The sequence below is a fragment of the Camelus bactrianus genome, chromosome 20 (genome assembly GCF_048773025.1).
Source record: "Camelus bactrianus isolate YW-2024 breed Bactrian camel chromosome 20, ASM4877302v1, whole genome shotgun sequence".
Lineage (NCBI taxonomy): Eukaryota > Metazoa > Chordata > Mammalia > Artiodactyla > Camelidae > Camelus > Camelus bactrianus.
In genome coordinates, this window is record NC_133558.1 from 23614008 (window position 1) to 23633754 (window position 19747).

The 19747-nt window shown below is 37.8% G+C and overlaps 1 protein-coding gene across 4 annotated transcripts in view; it reads right to left on the bottom strand.

Annotated features, from left to right (window-relative positions):
- Window positions 1-18734, bottom strand: part of STK38 (serine/threonine kinase 38) — a 96221-nt gene extending 77487 nt beyond the window's left edge. The window contains exons 1-5 of one of the 4 annotated variants that reach the window (XM_074348575.1): window positions 18438-18734; window positions 14167-14302; window positions 4475-4526; window positions 3441-3563; window positions 1819-1902 (exon numbers count right to left, since the gene is read on the bottom strand). In XM_074348575.1, coding sequence (XP_074204676.1) covers window positions 1819-1902; window positions 3441-3563; window positions 4475-4526; window positions 14167-14297 — 390 coding nt within the window. In that variant the 5' untranslated portion in view covers window positions 14298-14302; window positions 18438-18734. The remainder of the gene's footprint in view (window positions 1-1818; window positions 1903-3440; window positions 3564-4474; window positions 4527-14166; window positions 14303-18437) is intronic. The other 3 variants (XM_074348576.1, XM_010949000.3, XM_010948999.3) reach the window with 3 other exon arrangements.
- Window positions 18735-19747: the final 1013 nt, after the last annotated feature.

Sequence of the window (19747 nt, forward strand, 5' to 3'; positions counted from 1 at the left end):
TTTTTCAGGTAGCAGAAATTTCTGCCCCATGGGACAGAAAAATGAACTCTCAGCAGGTTGCTTTAATTCCCAGTTTAGTAAATGCAAACAAAATTCTTCTTTTCTTCTAGATAAGGCACCTATACCTACAAAAAAGCTAGGCTCTGAATCTCCCCTTTGTCAGCCCCACCCGAAAGTGATGGATCTGCACCGGTCTACTTCTGCTCTGACCTAGCACAAAGCTGCTGCATGCTGCCTCAGGGTGACTGACTCAGGTGGAATCTGTGGCCAGAAACTAGCGAAACGACACTGAGATCAAACCTAGGGAGCTGAGTCCATCAGCAAGGTAGCTCTACCAATTTAAGTTAATGCATCATTTAAAATCCTAATTTAAACAGACATTTCCTTTACTTTCATGTAGAAAAATTTTAGAAGCTGATTTTGAAGAATGTACAGTATTTGAGAAAATATTTTTATACAATACGCTTGGTCATCCTCTGTTACCATGTTAGCATGCTGGGCAACTGGCACACGCTATGAAGGATTAACAGGTGAAAGTCACGATGTGTACTTCTCTTTACAATTTTATTCTGAATGCTAATTATTTGATAAAGAAATGTTTTGAGCCTTGGTTAAAACTATAGGAAATACACTTTGTAAAAATAAAATTTACTTCTGAAAAGCAAAATATACTCATCAATACAGCCTACAGCTTTATGTTTTCCTTTTCAAGATTAATTGAAACTCTTTCAGTGCCTACACCAATATCACACACTCATTTTTAGATAATAAATTGGACTGTTGCATATTTTGAATAAGGTTGTTATTCTTATAAACTACAATGTCTGAAAATTTACTGCCAAAGCATTTGATATACTCAACCAAAATTCCTGAGAGTCAAAAGCTGTTGGGTAACAAATGAAAATTAAAATTCTAAATTTTGAGCAGGCACTTAAATGGAAGACAGATATGCCTCAATGATTATGCCTCCTCTCAAGAGGCAAAAGGACTGCATGTGGAGCCAGCCTCCACCTGGCTCCTGGGCTCTGTACCCAGAGCTCTTCCTTCCACAGGGTCTCTTGGCCCTTCTGTAGCAACTGATATCTTACAGGATATTTGCAAGCATCACTCACTAGAATCTGTTCTTAGCAACCTGCTGAATTAAACGAAATAAATAGAAAATACGCATTCTTGTTTTTAATATACTATCCAATATTTTAAATCTTATTTTTCATAAAGTACTTAATGCATCTTCTAAATCTATTTGCAAAGTAGGTTTGAGATTTAGAAAGTGTTCTTAATCAATAAAGGAGAATTTGCATTGCTCTACCGTTTGCATTGTATTTTTGCAAATTCATTCAGAAAGAAAATTGGTCTTTCTTGGGTAGTGATGAGCTACTCAGAAAACTCAACTTTGCGTGTACAGAATGAACCATGTTAAGATACATCTTAAATCGCAAATTCCAAATCTTAAGCCTCAGTTCCAAAGTGTATATGGAATTTCTCTCTCTCAGCATTCAGTAAGGAACATGCTACCACAGCAAGTATGACCTCAAAAAAGGCTCCTCATGAAAAGGACAGCTGGTGATCAACCGGGAGACACAAAAGGCAGATGCTTTGCTAATGAGCTTTCAATTTTAAAAGACCTGCACATATACTATAGTTATTTATACTTTTAAAATATATGTAACTACTTTATTGGGGAAAGAAAAGTAGTATTGTATGTATATTCCTACATGACAGAGCTAAAGAAAACTGTAACAGGAATATACATGTCAATTAAGCAAAAAGAACAGTTTTAGGAGATAAAAATTCATAAGCTGATTAAAATCACTTTACCTGCTCTTTTTCAAGCATATCTGCTTTACGGAGTATTTTCATTGCATACACATGCCCTGTATCTTTCTTCTGAACAAGCCGCACCTAAAAGTTACAAAGAAATGCCAAGTCAAAAGTTCACAACTGCCAAGCTAATGCTTTCATGTGCTATAGGAAGTAATATTTAATGTTAATTCAATGTTCCAAAATGGATATATTACACACAGTGAAGTCAGTGCTGGAAACCTCCTCAAATGTCTCCACATCTGAACAGCTCTGACTCCCTAGTTGAACAAATCAATCTAATTAACTTAAAACCCTCACTTTTGAACTTAAGGACTCACTCAACCTATGGCACATGTCACCCAGGCAGCTCAGAAAACCTAAGGAAATGATTATAATGTTTAAACGATGTTTAAAACAACAGCAATAACTCAGGCATAGAAAACATGACTGGAAGGGGAGGAAAAAAGCTAAAATGTATAATTAGGGAAACAGGTTTTCTGCAGTTTTCCTTTCTCTTTATTTTCCTTTTTTTTTTTTTTTTTTTTTTTTTTTTGAGAGAATAGATAACTTATGATAAAAAGAAAATTGTCTGGAAACCCAAAGAAAAACTTCTTGGCAATTCCCTGCACATCATCCTCCCCCTCCTCTCCCAAAATATATATTTTCTCCTCTCCTTGCACTGTTCTTCATATTTTCCCTGATTGAGTCCCATGTCCCTTCCTCACTCAACAAAAAGCTCTTTTAGAGGTGGTCCTGTACCCTCCCCTTCTCAAGGGGCCAACAGGGATCCTAAACATGGAAGGATCAAATTAATCTTTCACCTGTGCCTTTCAATATGTACTCCCATTTGCCCTAGATACTGGTTTTTAATAATATGCTACTCCTTTTATACAAGGAAAATGAAACTGCTGCATCAGCAGATCACCCACTTTGGGTGTTTTCCATGAATGGGGATGATCTTGCACAGGTTCCTTCACACCCTCCCCGACAGACGGCTCTTGTGAACAAGCTAGATGTACTTGCAAGACCAGCTGGGACAAGGTTGCAATGCTTTCACGTTCCACCCCCACCTATATAACTCATTTCTATAAATTCTGTCTCCTGGGGACATCTTTTTAGATCTGTACCAATCTGGCGGGAAGAAATTAAGGGTGGAGATACGCTGTGAGCTTGCTCCTGGAGAGGCAGTGTGAAACTGGGAAAAGCAAGAGCTTTAAGGTCAGGAAGACCTAGGCCTCACTTCTGGTACCACTGCGAAATGGTTATGTGACATCTATCCCCTCGGAGTCTTAATCTCATCATCTATAAAATGAGTTATTGTCATGACTGTGGGAGAGAAGCACTCAGTAAATAATACTACTGATTTCTTTCTACCTTTCAACTCTCTCTCTAGATCAATACTTAAAGCATCCACATCATCTCTGGCAGAACAGAGACCAGTCAGACTTTTGGACAGTGGAGGAGAAGAGAGAGGGGAGGACAGAGCAGCTAAAATGAGGGGCTGGCATGCCTGACACCCCCCACCCCCCAATATTTCAGTTACAGCAACAATCATGAGCTCATGGTATGTTAGAAGCTCTGAAGTTCTGTAGTATTTCTGTATTTGATTTATTATTATTTATGTGGGGTTTTTTTACCTCACCAAAAGCGCCTCTGCCTATTACTTTTAAGGACTCAAAATCTTCCAGTCCAAGTCTTGTTCGCTTCAAACGAAGAAACTCTGTTTCCTTCCGAGCGTGTGCTGATCTCCTCAGTCGTTTCTAATGTTTAAATAAAGAAGGAGAGAGGTGGGAAGGGGAGGAGCTGAAATTCTGAAACTCTGCAACACAGTGGTATTCGTGGTTTAACCCACCTGGAACGCAGGGCCACCCAAGCTACGCATAATCCTTTCATACGTCAAAGCACCACAGAGGGACGAGTAAGAGGCCACTTGTCCCTCCCCCGGCCTTCAGACATGATAACCAGACCACGCTGAACAAAGGGGGGCCTCCTCTGCGGACTCTGACGAACTGACCTCGATAATTCACTATTGTATCGTTTCTAAGGAAGGAAGGATAGCAGTCAACATTTTCCTCTAACCATTTTTATAAAAAGGAATGGTTTTTAAATTTCTCTCTGAATTTTTTACACACTGTGGTTCATTTCACACATTAACTTTCTGTTATTCCTACAAGTCTTGGGTATTTGCCACCATTATCCTGGGTTCTATGACTCATTCCTCTTTTTAAGAGCATTTCCACTGCTATTTCAGTTCCTTGCAGTTTCTTATTAACTATATTTTCTACCACATCTGTGGGCATTTGTGGGAAGGGCTGATTTGAGAGATTTTTGCCTTCATAATGATTTCAGAAGCTTGCTCCACTTCCATGGCGCCTTGTCAGTGAAATAAGAATGCTATAATTCACTTTTTTAATTTTATTTCAACTCTTTTCTTGGAATTTTAAAGCTAATTAATTTATTATAGCTGTGCCTAGAGAAGGCTTCCTCTCCTGGGTACTTAATCATTAACCTCTCCCTCTGAGTGAATACCTAAATCCAGAGTATGCTATGCGAGGCCTCCTAATTTCCTGTTTCTGAGCCAAAACCCTTCCCCAGTGCACCAGTGCTAACAACCTGCTGGACAAGATGACTTGCCATACTGGGTTTCAAGGAATATTTTTAAATTAATTACCTCTTCATCTTTTAGGCCTTCTTCTTCCATCACTTTTTCTAACTTCTTTTGTCTAAAAATAAAGACATATGAAATAACATTTGAATGATAACTTTCTGTAAAGTCTATATAAACGTAATTTTTTAAATGATAAAAGCAGATAAATCTCAAAATGCCTCACTAAAACAGATTAGTTACTAAGACAGGTAAAAAGATTCCTACTCTGTTAGTTCTACATTTTGACAAAGATTGTATAAGATGTCAGTGCAACAAAGAATCTTATTTTGAAATGAAACGTTCTTTCTCTCTCTCTCTCTTTTTTTTTTTTGTAGTATTTCCTCCTCAACAAACCACAGACAGCTGGTATTTGATAGCCTCTTGTATGAGGGCGTTTCTCTCCCTGTCCCTGACTGAAATCTACTTCCTTATGTTCACATCCTCCTCCTCCTCCCTGTCACAAGCAAAGAGTAATAAACAACAAAGGTAAAGGCAGGACTTGGAAATTCAACAGGCGGAACATGTTTTAAAAAGGTGATTGGCACTGCTATTAAAACTTAAGACTCTAAATCCTTGGAATATAATACTTCAGAAACTGCATCCAAGAATATTTTTTGATCTATAGTCTCATATTGATTTGATAAAACTTTAAAAAAAAAAAAAAAAAAAAAAACTTCCGTACTACCAATTCTACACAACCTCTATTTATTTGGCATAATAAATGAAAGCACATGGACTGGAATCTCTCCTCTGTTACTTATCAGCATTCCAGACACCAGGCAATGGGAGCAGGGCAGGGAAGAAGAGAAGCACAGGGTGCACGAGCGACAGCACGCAGTCTGGTGCAGTGCGGCACACAGCACTTCCAATGCCACACCAAGAAGGGGGGCTCTTAGTCTGTGAAAAACTGAGAGTTATCAGAGGCTTGTGCACAAAGGAATGTGATGAGGTTTCTATTTCAGAATGGCAGCCAGCAGTAATGAGCTGATGGGCTGGCAGGGAAAGCAACTGACAAAGACTCAGGCAAACTGAAAGCTGTCACAATGATTCAGATGTGCACAGCAGTGATCTGGAACTAAGGCTGGAAACTTAGAATGAAATGAACAGAGCTGTTTTGCAAAGATGACCAACTGGCAGCAGGAGTCAAGGGAAAAGTCTTAGAATTTCTTGTGTGGGAGGATAATGATGCCACTAACCAAGACAGGAAACACAGAGAGAGGAACATGGGAAGATAATGAGTTTTATTCTGGTCAATGAGTATTTACTGCATCAATGGTATTTAGTTAAAATTAATACTGTTAGAAATCATGTTACAGTACAAATCCACAGGCTCAGATGATAAACAAGAATTTGTGTCCAAACTCCCAGGACGTGAAAAGATCTACTCTGACCCTGAAGGAAAGAAGAAAACATCTACATGGTTCCCAATCTGCCCACTTCTCTCCTGGTTCCCAGAATATTCTGGGATATGCATCTACATGTGCACATGTATTGGATGGAGAAGGCTGGACTGTTGGCAGTTTCAGCAGCGAAAATTAATTCCATTTCCGTGGTTAAATAGCTGAAGCAGGGAAGAGTGAGAAGAATTAAAGCATGGCAAGAACTATAAGAATTCAACCACAGTCTGTTCTTTTTGGGCCTTGAGTATCAAACACCATCATACCTTCTGACTATATATTTTTTGAATGACCACACCAGACTGTGCTAGAAGTACAATGTGCTATCACACAGTGTGTGTCACAGAGATGGCTCCTTCTGAATGATTTTTTTTATTGGGGGGGGGGTGTTTGGGGGAGGAGGTAATTAGATTTATTTATGTATTTATGTATGCATGTATGTACGTATGTACCATAGACTGAACCCAGGACCTGTGCATGCTAAGCACACTACCACTGAGCTATACCCTCCCCTGCAACTGAATTTTAAATCTAAATTCAAACTGGAAAGTATTCTACAGCTCAGTTGCAACTGTGATCAAATTAGTTTCAGTAGATAACCTACCTGAGGGTAAAGTTATCAGAATCAACTCCCTGAACACAAACAGATTCTTTCATTATGCTTTTTCTGGATACTTTCCCTATCATGCACAATTAACCAAAAGTGGCAAACGGCGACATCTCACAAAAGACTTATAGGTGACGTCTTCTAGACACAATACTACTTTGCTGGAATCATGTTGGCATTGTGATGACAAGAAAATGGCCATATTTTGGAGATGCATACTGAAGTATGTAGGACTGAAATGACAGATGTTTGAAATTTACTTTAAAACACAATAGCAAGAAAAAACAAAATGGAATAGATGAAATTTAGCAAAGCCTTGATAATTACTGAATCTGAAAGATGAATGTACGGGGGCTTACTGTATCAGTCTATCTGTGGGTGTGTTTAAAACTGTCCATAATGCATAAGAAAAGCAGGCCCTTCCACATCTCTGGTCACAGCGCCAGGCAAGCTAACACCCCAGCCTTTGGTGAGGCCACTCTTTGGCTCAACTCCAATGTTCCAAACCAGAACCCTGGGAGAAAAAGGCACTTTCACACGCAGAAGCCACACCCAAACCCACCCAGCAAGGCTTCCATGAGCTCTATTTATTAGCGTGTGAGGCCATTTCCCACATGAGATGGTAAATTCTTTTTAAGCTGGGCCAACATCTGAATCCTCCTTCTCCACTAAGAATAGGGCTTTGCACACAGCAACTTTTTAAAATGTATGTTGCTAAATTAAAAAAAAAAAAAGGTAAGAATGTGTCATAAAGTGCACATACATTCATGACTACTTCTTGTAATTAACCCATTTCTATGCCTAATCTAGGCTCGCTTCCAAGCACAGCTACATTCAGAAGCAGCAGAGATGGAAGGAATAGACGAGTCCACTCTACAAGTGAGCTGAGTAGACAATATTTCTAATTTCTGTTGATGAGACACTAGATACCAGGAAAAATACCATAGATATGAACAGTGGTTATCTCCATGATCAAAACAGAATTCTCAAGAAATGCCCTAAAAATGAATATGACAGATTTTTTTCTAAAAGCTCAACAAATTACTTTGGTTTGACTGATATCTAATTGGTGAATACCCTTAGAAAGTCTAGATTTACCCATCCCTGGGTCTTAAATAAACACTTGCTCTCTAATAATAATCACATATTGCAACTCAGTACCAGTTCAGACCAAATGCATACATAGTTAGGAAAACCTGGGTAAGAATATCTAAGAGAGGCATCAGAAAATGTTAGTTCTCAGGGTAAAATGAAGGAAAGTTCTTATTCAATTTGGGGGAGTGCGGGGGGACAGTATACAATTATTGCCTATTAAATTAGGTTTTTGTGGCTTTAATTAATCCACCAAAATAGAATTCATAAAGAACAGGAACACAGAGTATTTTGAATGAGAAATGCCAGTTTCCTCAGTTCTGATTTCAAACTGCTACAAATTACCCAAATCATTACTTTCTGATGAATAACCAGGCAAGTATCAACATCTACTGGGTACGTAGATCGCATAAGAGAGAAGGGGGCGAGGGTATAGCTCAGTGGTTAGAGCACATGCTTAACATGCACAAGGTCCTGGGTTCAATCCCCAGCACCTCATTAAAATAACTAAATAAATAAACCTAATTAATTCCTTCCACCCCTACCCCACACCCCAGAAAACAAAAAGAATAGGAGAACTGCTTTTCCTAGAGAAGCTTACAGCAGGGGCCACCATCAAAAGCAAAACACAGATTAAAAAAAGAACATGAACCTACACTACTGAATGGGTTCGGTTTATAATCTGTAAGCAGCACTAACAGGCATTCTGCAATACCGTGTAATGAGCACTAGACTCAGGGAGTTGAAACGTTTTTAAACCAATCTGTAGGACTTTTTGTAGTGTTTCCATGAAACAGCCCAATGTTCTCATATTTTACTTTTAAACAAGAAACAACTCACAAATGACTTTTATTTTTTTCTTCTACTTCTAGGCTTTGGTCTCATTTCCCCCTGCGGTAAATTCCTTATTTTAAATTTAAACCAGTGCTCTACTATAAATGGAACGGCACAAAAGTTGCATATAAGTGGGAGAAATACTAGAGATTTTAGAGACAACAAGGCATATACAAACAAAATGAAAATTTGTATTGCAACCTGATCTCAATTACTAGCCCCCAAATTTACTAGCCCAATACTTGTTATTTTAAACTGCTCATCATATATTAGTCATATATCCATAATAAAATGTTTATCATCATTGTCTCATACCATTAAAACTCTGTTTATCAAGTTTCTATGTTTCCCCAAAACATCGAAATGCCTGAAAATCCATTTCTGACAGTTCTAATTTTAGTTTACTTACTACTGTGGTTAACTCCTGCCAATCACTATTTCTCTTTTTAGTGTCTAATTTTCTAGGAATGATAAAATATAAAATAGTATTACTGAATTTTAGCAAGAAACTAAAAAAACCAATATCAACTCATGTCCAAAAATGAAGGCACTGAAAGATTAACAATACTGATTCTGAAAAGTTCAAAGTATCTACTGCTTTTTTAAAATGAAAAATAATGATGATTTGATAACAACAAAATTACAAGAACAAACATTCTAATCCTCTTAAATGTCTAACATTCTTTTTCCTATGTCTTTTGATTAATTTGGTCTTTAAGAAAAGCAAAACCACTGAAGCTTTTGGAAGGGCTTTCCATCTTAAGAATAAAAAATAAAACAAAAAGCACTGATTTCAATCCTTGTTGGGGTGCAGTCTTAGTGTAAATCACAGTACAACACTTATTAACAATGTAGATAAAACCACTTATCATCTTGTTCCTGGAGAATGTGATATAGATCATTGATGCACAGTAGGACAGAGGATTAGTAGGATTAAAAACCAAGTATTACCAAATAAAACACATAACTTAATCAGAACTCATAAGCATTTGCTTTGTAACTACAACACCAGAATCTCTGACTTCATGAGAGTGGTTATATTTGAAAATAACTATCTCCAACATGCTTAGAGATACAGTGTGCAAATTTACTCTTGAATCCTCATGACCCTAACAAAGGGCACTCTGCAGGCACTTGTCTGTCCAGTGAACAGCAGTTAGCCACCACCAGGTACACAGTATCTTGCTATTCCACCAACAGATCTGCATATTTAAAGTCAAATCATATATCCTATGTAAATTATGATTTACACCCTCCTGAAGAACATGGTTGCAAAAATCCTTACCAAAATATGAGCATATTGAATCCAGCAATATATAAAGAGAAAAATGCATTATGATCAAGAGGGTTTTACCCTAGGAATGCAAGGTTAGTTTAACATTCAAAAATCAGTCCATGTAATTCACCACAGTAAAAAAAGAGAAAAACAGTATGATCACTCCATAGATACAGGAAAAGCATTTGATGAAACACCCACTCATGATAAAAACTCTCAGCCAAAAAGGAACAAAAGGAAACTTCCCCAACCTATGAAAGCACCTCTGAAAAACCTACATCTAACATCCTAACAGTGAAGTAGTGCTTCCCCCTTAAACCAGGAACGAAGACGTCTACTCCCACCATTTACATTCAACATCGTACCTCAAATCCCAGCCAATGTGAAAAGGCAAGAGAAACAAAGAAAAGGTATACAGATTGGAAAAGAAGTAAAACTCTCTATTTGGCCATGACACAATTGTTTGCATAGAAAATCCTATGGAATCTACAAAAAAAGCTACTAGAATAAGTAAATTAGCAAGTTGCAGGACATGAGGTCAACATACAAAATTCAGTTATAGTTCTATACACTAGTTGCAAACTGGAAAGTGAAATCAGTAGCATCAAAAAAAAAAAAAAAACCCTCAAAATACTAGGAACAGATGAACAAAAGACACAAAGAGCTCCACCCTAAAGCTACAAAACATTGCTGAGAAAAATTAAAGACCTAACAAGGTAGAGAGCTATGCATCAGAAGTTTCAACATTGTTAAGATGTCAGTTCTCCCCCAAATTAATCTACAGATTCAATACAATTACAACCATTATTCCATTAGGCTTTTCTGTAGAAACTGACAAGGTGATTCTAAAATTTATATGGAAATGCAAAAAACCTAGCGTATCTAAAGCAATCTTGGAAAAAGAAAAAAAAAAAAAAAACCCAGCAAAGTTGAGGACTTACACTACCTGACTTCAAACCCTAACAACAAAGCTACAGTAGTCAAGACAGTGTGATACTGGCATAGGGACAAACAGATCAATGAAACAGAATAAAGAGCCCACAAATTGATACACACTTACATGGTATTTGATTTTCAACAGAGTGCCAAGCAATCTAACAGGGAAAGAAAAATCTTTGCAACAAATGACACTAAAATAACTGGATATCCATAAGGAAAAAATAAATCTCAACTCCCACCTCATACTACACACACTTACTAATTCAAGATGGCTCACATAACTAAATGTAACAACTAAATCTATGAAATTTCTGAAAGAAAACATAGAATATTTTCATGACTTGGGATAGGCAAAGGTTTCTTAGAGGCTACAGAATGCAATAACTATAAAAGAAAAAAAAATGCCAAGTTAGATGAACTGGAAAGCCACAGACGGGGAGAAACTATTTGCAAAACATACGTATGACAAAGGATTGGTACCTAAGTTATATAAAGAACTCCTACAACTCAATGGTCAAAAAATGTGAACAAAGGAAAATACACAAGCGGCCAAAAAGCACAAAGAAAAATGTTCAACATCATTAATCATCAGGGAAATGCAAATTAAAATGACAATGAAATACCACTAAGCATCCACAAGAACAGCTAAAGTTAAAAGACTGGTAACACAAATGTTAAAAATACAAAGCAACTAGAACTCTCAAACACTGTTGGTAACCTTCTGGAAAAAAGTCTAGCAGTTTCTTACAAAATTGAACATACGATCCAGCCATTCCACTCTTAAATATCTACGAAAGAGATGAAAACAAATGTTCCCAAAGAGACCTGTACACAAATGTTCACAGAAACTTATTCAAAACATCAAAAAACTGAAAAAAAGCCCAGATTTTTATCAACATAAGAATATATAAACTATGGCATAGTCATAAAACAGAATGGTACTCTGCAGTATGAAGGAACAAGCTATGGATACAATAGCAACATGGATGAACCTTGAAAACATTAGGCTGAGTGCAAGATGCCTTATTCAAATGAATCCATTTACATGTTGCACTTGTATGGAACAGATAAGACTAATCTATGGTAGAAACAAAAATCACAACAGTGGTGCCTGGGGTTAAAGGAGCATCTCCAAGAAAGAACTTTCTGGAATGATGGTTAATATTCTATGTCTTGATAGGGGTTTTAAGTTATACAGGTGTAAGTATTTGTCAAAACTCATCAAAACGTACCCTTAAGATGGTGCAGTTCATTGTATGTAAATTTTACCTTCCCTTAAAACACACATATATACAGATACATAGAACTCTGGTTTGTTATACAAGCAGGAACACTCAGAAATAAAACATATTGACATCTGCAACATACTTTGAAGTACAGCAAAAAATTAAGATGGATTAATGAATGGAAAGAGGGATGGATAGATGGGTATGTGATAAAACAATAAATGACAACCTTAGAATCAATATAGTATATATATGAATATTTACTGTACAGTTCTTTCAAGTTTTCTGCAATTCTGAGTATCTTCATAATCAAATACTGGAAGGGGAAAGTTTTTTGGCTTCATCAGGGGAAAAAATTTTTAATTATGAGTTACTATATGGAAGGGGGAACACCAGATCAATAATATTAACTGCTACTACCACCATTAACTAAGTGATTACTATGTGTGAAGCACTATGCTGGGTACCCACATATGTTATATCTAACCCCCACAGCAACCCTGCAATAGTTTTATCACCATTTTCCAGATGGGAGAACTGATACACAGAAAGACTACGAACTTGTTCCAGCCTCATATAGCTGCTAAATGGTAAAGGCAGGATTCTAAACCTAGGCCTGGCTCCATAAGAGCTGCTCGTTCCATTACATCACACTGCTTTAACAGTGAACTCCAAGGATTTGGCCCAATTAATTTTTTTATACTACCTTTGAATTTTATGTTATTGACTAGTAGTAAAAATAAGTGGGTTAACCACACACCTACAGTCAATTAATTTCCAACAAAGGAGGCAAGAATATACAATGGAGAAAAGACAGCCTCTTCCACAAGTGGTGTTGGGAAAGCTGATCAGTCACACATAAATCAGTGAAGCTAGAACACTCCCTCACAGCATATACAAAAATAAAACTCAAAATGGCTTAAAGATTTAAACATAAGACAAGACGCTATAAACCTCCTAGAAGAAAACACAGGCAAAACATTCTCTATGAAAGTATCCTAGCAACGTTCTCCTAGGGCAGTCTACTGAGGCAATAGAAATAAAAGCAAAAATAAACAAATGGGACCTAATTAAACTTATAAACTTTTGCACAGCAAAGGAAACTATAAACAAAAAGACAACCCTATGGAATGGGAGAAAGTATTTGCAAACGACGTGACTGACAAGGGCTTAATTTCCAGAATATACAAATAGCTCATACAACTTAGCAACAAAAATATAAGCAATCCAATCAAAAAATGGGCAGAAGACTTAAACATTTCTCCAATAAAGACATAGAAGTGTCCAATAGGCACATGAAAAAATGCTCAATATTGCTAATTATCAGAGAAACGTAAATCAAAACTATAATGAGGTATCACCTCACACCAGTCAGAATGGCCATAATTAAAAAGTCCACGAACAATAAATGTTGGAGAGAGCATGCAGAAAAGGGAACTCTCCTACAATGTTGGTGGGAATGTAGTTTGGTGCAGCCATTATGGAAAATAGTATGGAGATTCTTTAAAAAACTAAAAATAGACTTACCATATGATCCAGCAATCCTAGTCTTTGGACTGTATCTGGAGAAAACTCTAATTCAAAAAGATACATGCACCCCAATGTTCATAGCAGCATTATTTACAATAGCTAAGACATAGAAGCAATCTAAATGTCCATCGACAGATGACTAGATAAAGAAGTTGTGGTACATACACACAATGGAATACTACTCAGATGAAAAATAAAAGAATGCTATTTGCAGCAACATGCATGGACCTGAAGAGTGAAGTAAGACAGAAAGAAAAAGAAGAATACCATTTGATATCACTTATATGTAGACTCAAAAAAAAATGATACAAATGAACTTATTTACAAAAGTAACAGACTCACAGATATAGAAAAGAAACTTATGGTTAGTAGAAGGAAAAGGGGAGGGGCGAGGTGGAGGGATAAATTAGAAGTTCAGGATTTGCAGATACTAACTACTATATATAAACAACAAGGTCCACTGTATAGCACAGGGAACTATATTCAATACCTTATAATAGCCTATAAAGAAAAAGAATATGAAAAGGTATATATATATATATATATAACTGAAACCCTATGCTGTACACCAGAAATTAACACAACATTGCAAACCAACTATCCTTCAATATAAATACACAAATAAATAAAAAGAAAGAACTGGGTTAATAGCAAGGGCTTTGGAAATCAGTGACACTGTCACTCCACTTTAATGGAATCGGCTATAACATGGCCGCTACTGCTGTCTCCTTTTCAATCATACGGTGAATGTGTTTAACAACACTAAACATGAATGCCAAAACCACAACACAATATTCTCAAACAAAATTCTTTACCTCATTTCTCGTTCTTCATGTTGAGCGATAAGGTTGCTATAAAAATTCTCCAGTGTCACTTTGGTCATTGTCACCCTTTCCTTTGTGTGATTACTCATGGAAGAGTAAGGTGTTGAGCCTGTCATTGCCATGGCTGCTAGAAACGAAGAAAAAAAGAAGTATTAGTTTTGGAGCTAAACTCCATCAATTTATACGCTGTCTTACCCTACTGGTAGGAATATAAATTGGCCCAAGTTTTCTCAGGACAAACAGCTAACATAAAACAAAAGCCAGACAAACTTAATATCTGGTGAAAATTGAGCATATATTAATGATTTTAGACCCATAAATACCATCCCTAATTATAAGGCCTAGAGAAATTATCACACGGAGTCTTAAGAGGACATGCACAAGGATGTGCATTACAGAGGATGTTCATTATGCCTTTATCTGTGTTATGGGAAGTTGGAGGCAATTCATTAAGGAAATAAATTAATTAAATGCTGTGGATGCATACAAAGAAATACCACACAGCAGTCAGAAGCAAATCTACTTGTACCTAAAAGCGACATGAATATATCTTTAAAACATGGTGTTGTATTTTTTAAAAAGAGAACAAGATCACAATACCACATACATAAATTAAGAATATGTAATATAGAACAATTCTTCACCATCTAGGAATCTACTTTGAAGAAATCAAAGACCCATAAGAACTGATTAAGTTATAATAAAACATGCAATTAAAATATGTTTGAATGTTTAATGTCAGGGAAAATATTTCCAATCTAAAAGAAAATAATAGGTTACAAAATAGTACATATACCACGATTTCAGTTTTATTTATGTGTTTACTGTATGTGCACAGAATTATTAGAAATACATATTAAAATGTTATTAGTGGCCTAACTCTAGGCAGTGAGAATAGATCATCTTATTGTTTGTCCTTTTCCATATTTTCTTCAAAGAGTATGTACCATTATTAACTTTTCTTAAAATTCCTTCAAAATTTTCAAATTTATTGGCATAAAATTATTTGTAATCACCATTAGCATCTTTTTTCGATTTTCTTACAGTGTACTTTATATACAATATTATATGTTACTGGTGTACAATATAGTGATTCACAATTTTTAAAGCTTATACTCCATTTACAGTTATTATAAAATATTGGCTATATTCCCTGTGTTGTACAAGTTATCAATAACTTGTAAATTTACGATTTCTATAGTTTAAAAAAAATCTGTGACTAAAATCTTCATCTGCGGATATGACTTACAGTGTTTGGTAAGTGTTTGCTGTCTATTTGAATTTACAAGTTAAAACAACGACCTATGATGGAACAATATTACCAAGAAAAAACCTGATCATAATTTGAGTGACTGAAAATGCCTTAAAAACAAGAGACCCTAACTTCCCAGTTTCAAGTATTTGAAAAAGGATATCGACAAGGTTTAAATAGCTTATAGAACCTTTTCCCCCCTAAATTTAAATTGCATTTTCCCTAGTTTTTTTTGTTTTTGTTTTTGTTTTCCTACCAACCTACATTGTCTCACCTGCAAGGCTGTTCACCAACCTTGACTTGCTCCAGCATTGGCAATAATGCTCAGTATTTTATCCTTATCATACCTTCCTCCCACAGGACCTGCCTCTAAATCTGTCTTTTCATCTCAATATGAAACTGAGTAAAAATCAGGAGGGATCAAGGGCCATTTTCAAAGACAGTACATTTCATGAAAAGTTTTCTTAAGGCTCTCTCCTTAATACTTAGCAGCTTTTTAAAACTGTTTTGTAGATTAAACTAACTCTGTTAAGGAATATGCAAACACTATTCCTAAGAAAAAAGGCTTAAGCAATTTTATAAAAAGATACTCTATAAAATCACACAAAGAATAATACCTTCAGAGCAAAGAGATTCAAAATCAAGGCTCCACTTCAAACATTTTGATTCGTAATGTGCCAAAATGATCAGTAATCACAAATTCAGAACATTGAACTCATCTCTACCTTACTATAAAATGTAATTTGTCATGGGGAAGTTTCTGCCAATAACCAAAGCAAACTCAAATGTTTTTAGGATATCAGTAGAATTTTTTTAAAACCTCAGCCTGGTTTATGAAGCTTGGGTGTGGTTCCTTATTTGTCAGTCTGTACCCCCTCCACCCACAATGAAAACCACATGCACTCTGGTGAAGAAATTTTAAAACCAGATTTAAAAACAAGTCTGAAGCAACAGAGCACTCTGTACTCCTCCCTTGTCTGAAAATTTCTGAAGAGTGCCTCTCCCTCTCTCTCTCTCTCTATATATATGTATATACAAAACAAATGAAACTATTTCCACATAAAAATATCAGTCTTTAAGCCTAAGACAAATAGTGCCTTCCATGTAATAGGCAGTTAATAAACGTCAGCGGAGCAAGTTAATGATTTTCAGTTGTTAACAAAGGTAAAGAACAAAATTACATTTACATTGATGAGTATATAAAGACTAGGGAACAAAAGCTTCGACCCATTTAAATTGCATGACTTCCTAAAGTTTGTAAAAGATCAACAGGAGATTAAGTGCATTCAAAGATGCTCATATAGTACGCCAACAATTTTCTAGCAGAATGGTTTTCAACCTTCGTTAAGTCTCTAATGTAATGGCAAAGGCTGCACTGTCCTGTTTGACCTTTCTTCAAAACCTCCTCCCCCTTCTCTTCCTCTGCTCATAAAAGAGTTAGCCTAATTCTAATAATCTTTCATCAAAAGTTACAATTACTATTACCCTATAGCAATTTATAGGTTTACTGGGTCAACTAAGTACTTTTCACTTTTGACAATTCAAGCCTTCCTACCCTAACCTACAGGCCATTTGGAGACCCTTGCCCTATCTGTTTCATTCTCCAACTCTGCAGAATTAGGAAATAATAGGTAAGAAATTCTTAAAAGTTTTAAAAAGTTAACAAAAGAATGTGATCCTCATAAGTCTGGGGTAGGTACTGTAAACATTAAAAGGATATCAAATAAAAACTACTGTTTTATCCAATATAGATAGTTATGCATGGTTGACCGATTGACTTTATAATGGTACTGTTATCTCTATAAATACCCCTTTTCTCACCAACTTATTTCTTTGTGACTGACAATCCAGTATCTTTCACAGACAATTCAACATTGGGGCTAAGGTTATTTCTTAAGAGTCACATATCTAATTTCTCCTACTGAATTGTAAGCCGCTGGAAAGCAAGCACCCTGTCTTATACTACTATTAGTATGCTTCCCCATACCAAGCACAATGCTATGCACTTAGTAAGTACTTTATAAAAGATTCACTAGGAAAACACTGGTTTCTTAAGTCCATTACTAGGATCTAAGAATATGTATGTATGGGGAAGGTGGGGCCAGGGTTAGGTAGGACATGAAATGGTTTTCTATACAGAATTGCATAGAGTTGTTCCCGTCCTTTTATGAGGAAGCCGGCATCTAATGTTTGGATGGAGAATGGAGCCTGTTATTGAGTTGGTGGTGGTTGTATGTTTAGGGAATCCACATTTACTGACTGGCTAATTCTAATTAAGAGCCAAAGTGAGCCGAAACGGAGAGGAAGCACAGGGTCTTCTTCCCTCCAATCTTCCTTTATACATTTCAAAAAAAAAAATCTTCTCTTTGTGTCTTTTAGTCAACCGGTAGATCTGGTCTCTCCACTTGCCGTTCTCCACACTTTTTCTAAGTCTTTCTGCACAGACTTTGCTCTAAGTCCTTAAGACTTTCCTCCTCCACTCTCTTCTTAAAAGAGTCTTCACTAAATTTTCCTTCCCCCCCCCACATTATCTTAAGCACAGGACCCTAAGATTAACCATAGGGAAGGGGGCAGACTCAAAGGTACCGCCCCCCAAGGGGTCTTTCGATATCTCTGCCGCACACAACAGTTCTCAGGTTCTTAGACTCCCAGGAAAAGAAAAGGAGGTAGAAATTGGTAATAACCGTAGGGGACTGAGCGGTGGCAGCGAGCAGACAAAGCTGGCAACAAGGAAAGAAGAGAGCCTGGCTCCCCGCCCCAACTGCACAAGAAGAGAAAGAAAGGACGGGGTGGGGAGCCTGGGATGGGAAAGCGTGTAGAGAACCGACAAGGAGTCTCTGGAAACCGGGAGAAGTGGGAACTGTGAGAAGGCTTTAGAGAGGGGCCGAAAGGACAGGGCTGGAAAGGGCGCCAGCGGGAAAGGGAGAACCCCAAAGAGAGTCAGGGGAAGAGGAGGAGATGAAAGAAAAAGCCTGGGATAGACTGAAGACAACGGCAGCAAGACACTCACCAGAGACCAGTGGGAGGCAGGGCTGGGGGCGGCGGCCAGCCGCAGACGCCGGCAGGGCCAGCGGTCTCGATGTACGGACAGAAGCCCCAGCGGCAGCAGCCAGCCGACCAGAGGAGAGGAGGGGTCGCGCGAGGGGCTCTGAGGTAGCGGCCGAGTGGCGGTTGCGAGTGAGGACAACAGGAAGTGCCCCAACTGCCGGAAAAGAAGGCGAGCGGAGGGGCCCAGACAGCCGGCTCCCCCGCCGCGAAGAGGGGCTGGCGCGGCAGCCAGCGGCCCAGACTGCGCAAGCGTGACTTCCCGGCGACGCGGCGGGGAGTCCAGGTCTGCGCGTGCGCGGCCCCGCCCCTCCCCGCCGCGTCCGAGCTGGTGAGGCTGAGTTGATGGCAGAAGTGTGAGGTGTGGGGCCTTATCAGGGTGGGCGGGGCGGGGCTGGGGGAGTCTTTTTTTTTACTTTTTATTTTAAAATAATTATAAACTCACAAAAACTTGCAAAATTAGTACAAAGAGGTCTCCTATACCCATCACCCACATAGCTTCCTTCAACATCTTATATTACTGTACTACATTATCAAACCAGGAAATTGACATTGGCGGGATACAATTAACTAGACCAATGCAATTAACTAGATTACAAACCTGATTCAGATTTAACCAGTTTGGCAGGGACTCATTTGTGCGTGTCTGTGCGCTTGTGCTCGCACTCCTCTGCAGTTCTATGAAATTGTACCACCTGTACCGTCATATCCATTGATTTTCGACCATCATCACAATAGATCTGCTGCAACCCTTGGCCCCACCTTCTATTCCTTGCAGTAAAGATTAACACGCCTTGTCTTGGGATCGGGCAAGTTCTACATAGGCTTAGACATCAGCTACCAAGAGGGCATCCCAGCATGCACAGAAAAACATGCTTTTCAAGGCTACCCAGCAGCTTAGCCTGTACCACCCTTTGGGATAAAAAGGTCCAAAGCCTTTGGGCACACGTTCCTTGAGAGTGGAGCGCAGTGGTCTTGATCAGAAAGTATCAGGCTTCTGGAAACAAAGACATGATCCCTGCCTGCCTTCAAACAGGCCATCTATGCAGAGAAAGAAACATGTGCCCAAGTCATTCTGAGGGTGTTACTGACATTACGGTGCCCACGCTCTTGTGTAACTGCGTGAGATCATACGGCTTGATTTTATCCTTAAAGCTTGAGGTCCCAGATTTTATTTCCTTAATTGTCTTGAAAACATAGGCCTTCCTTGACTGTTTCCATCTTTCTAGACTTAAAAGCCCAGTATCCTTTTGTCTAGCACACAAAAACCTCTTT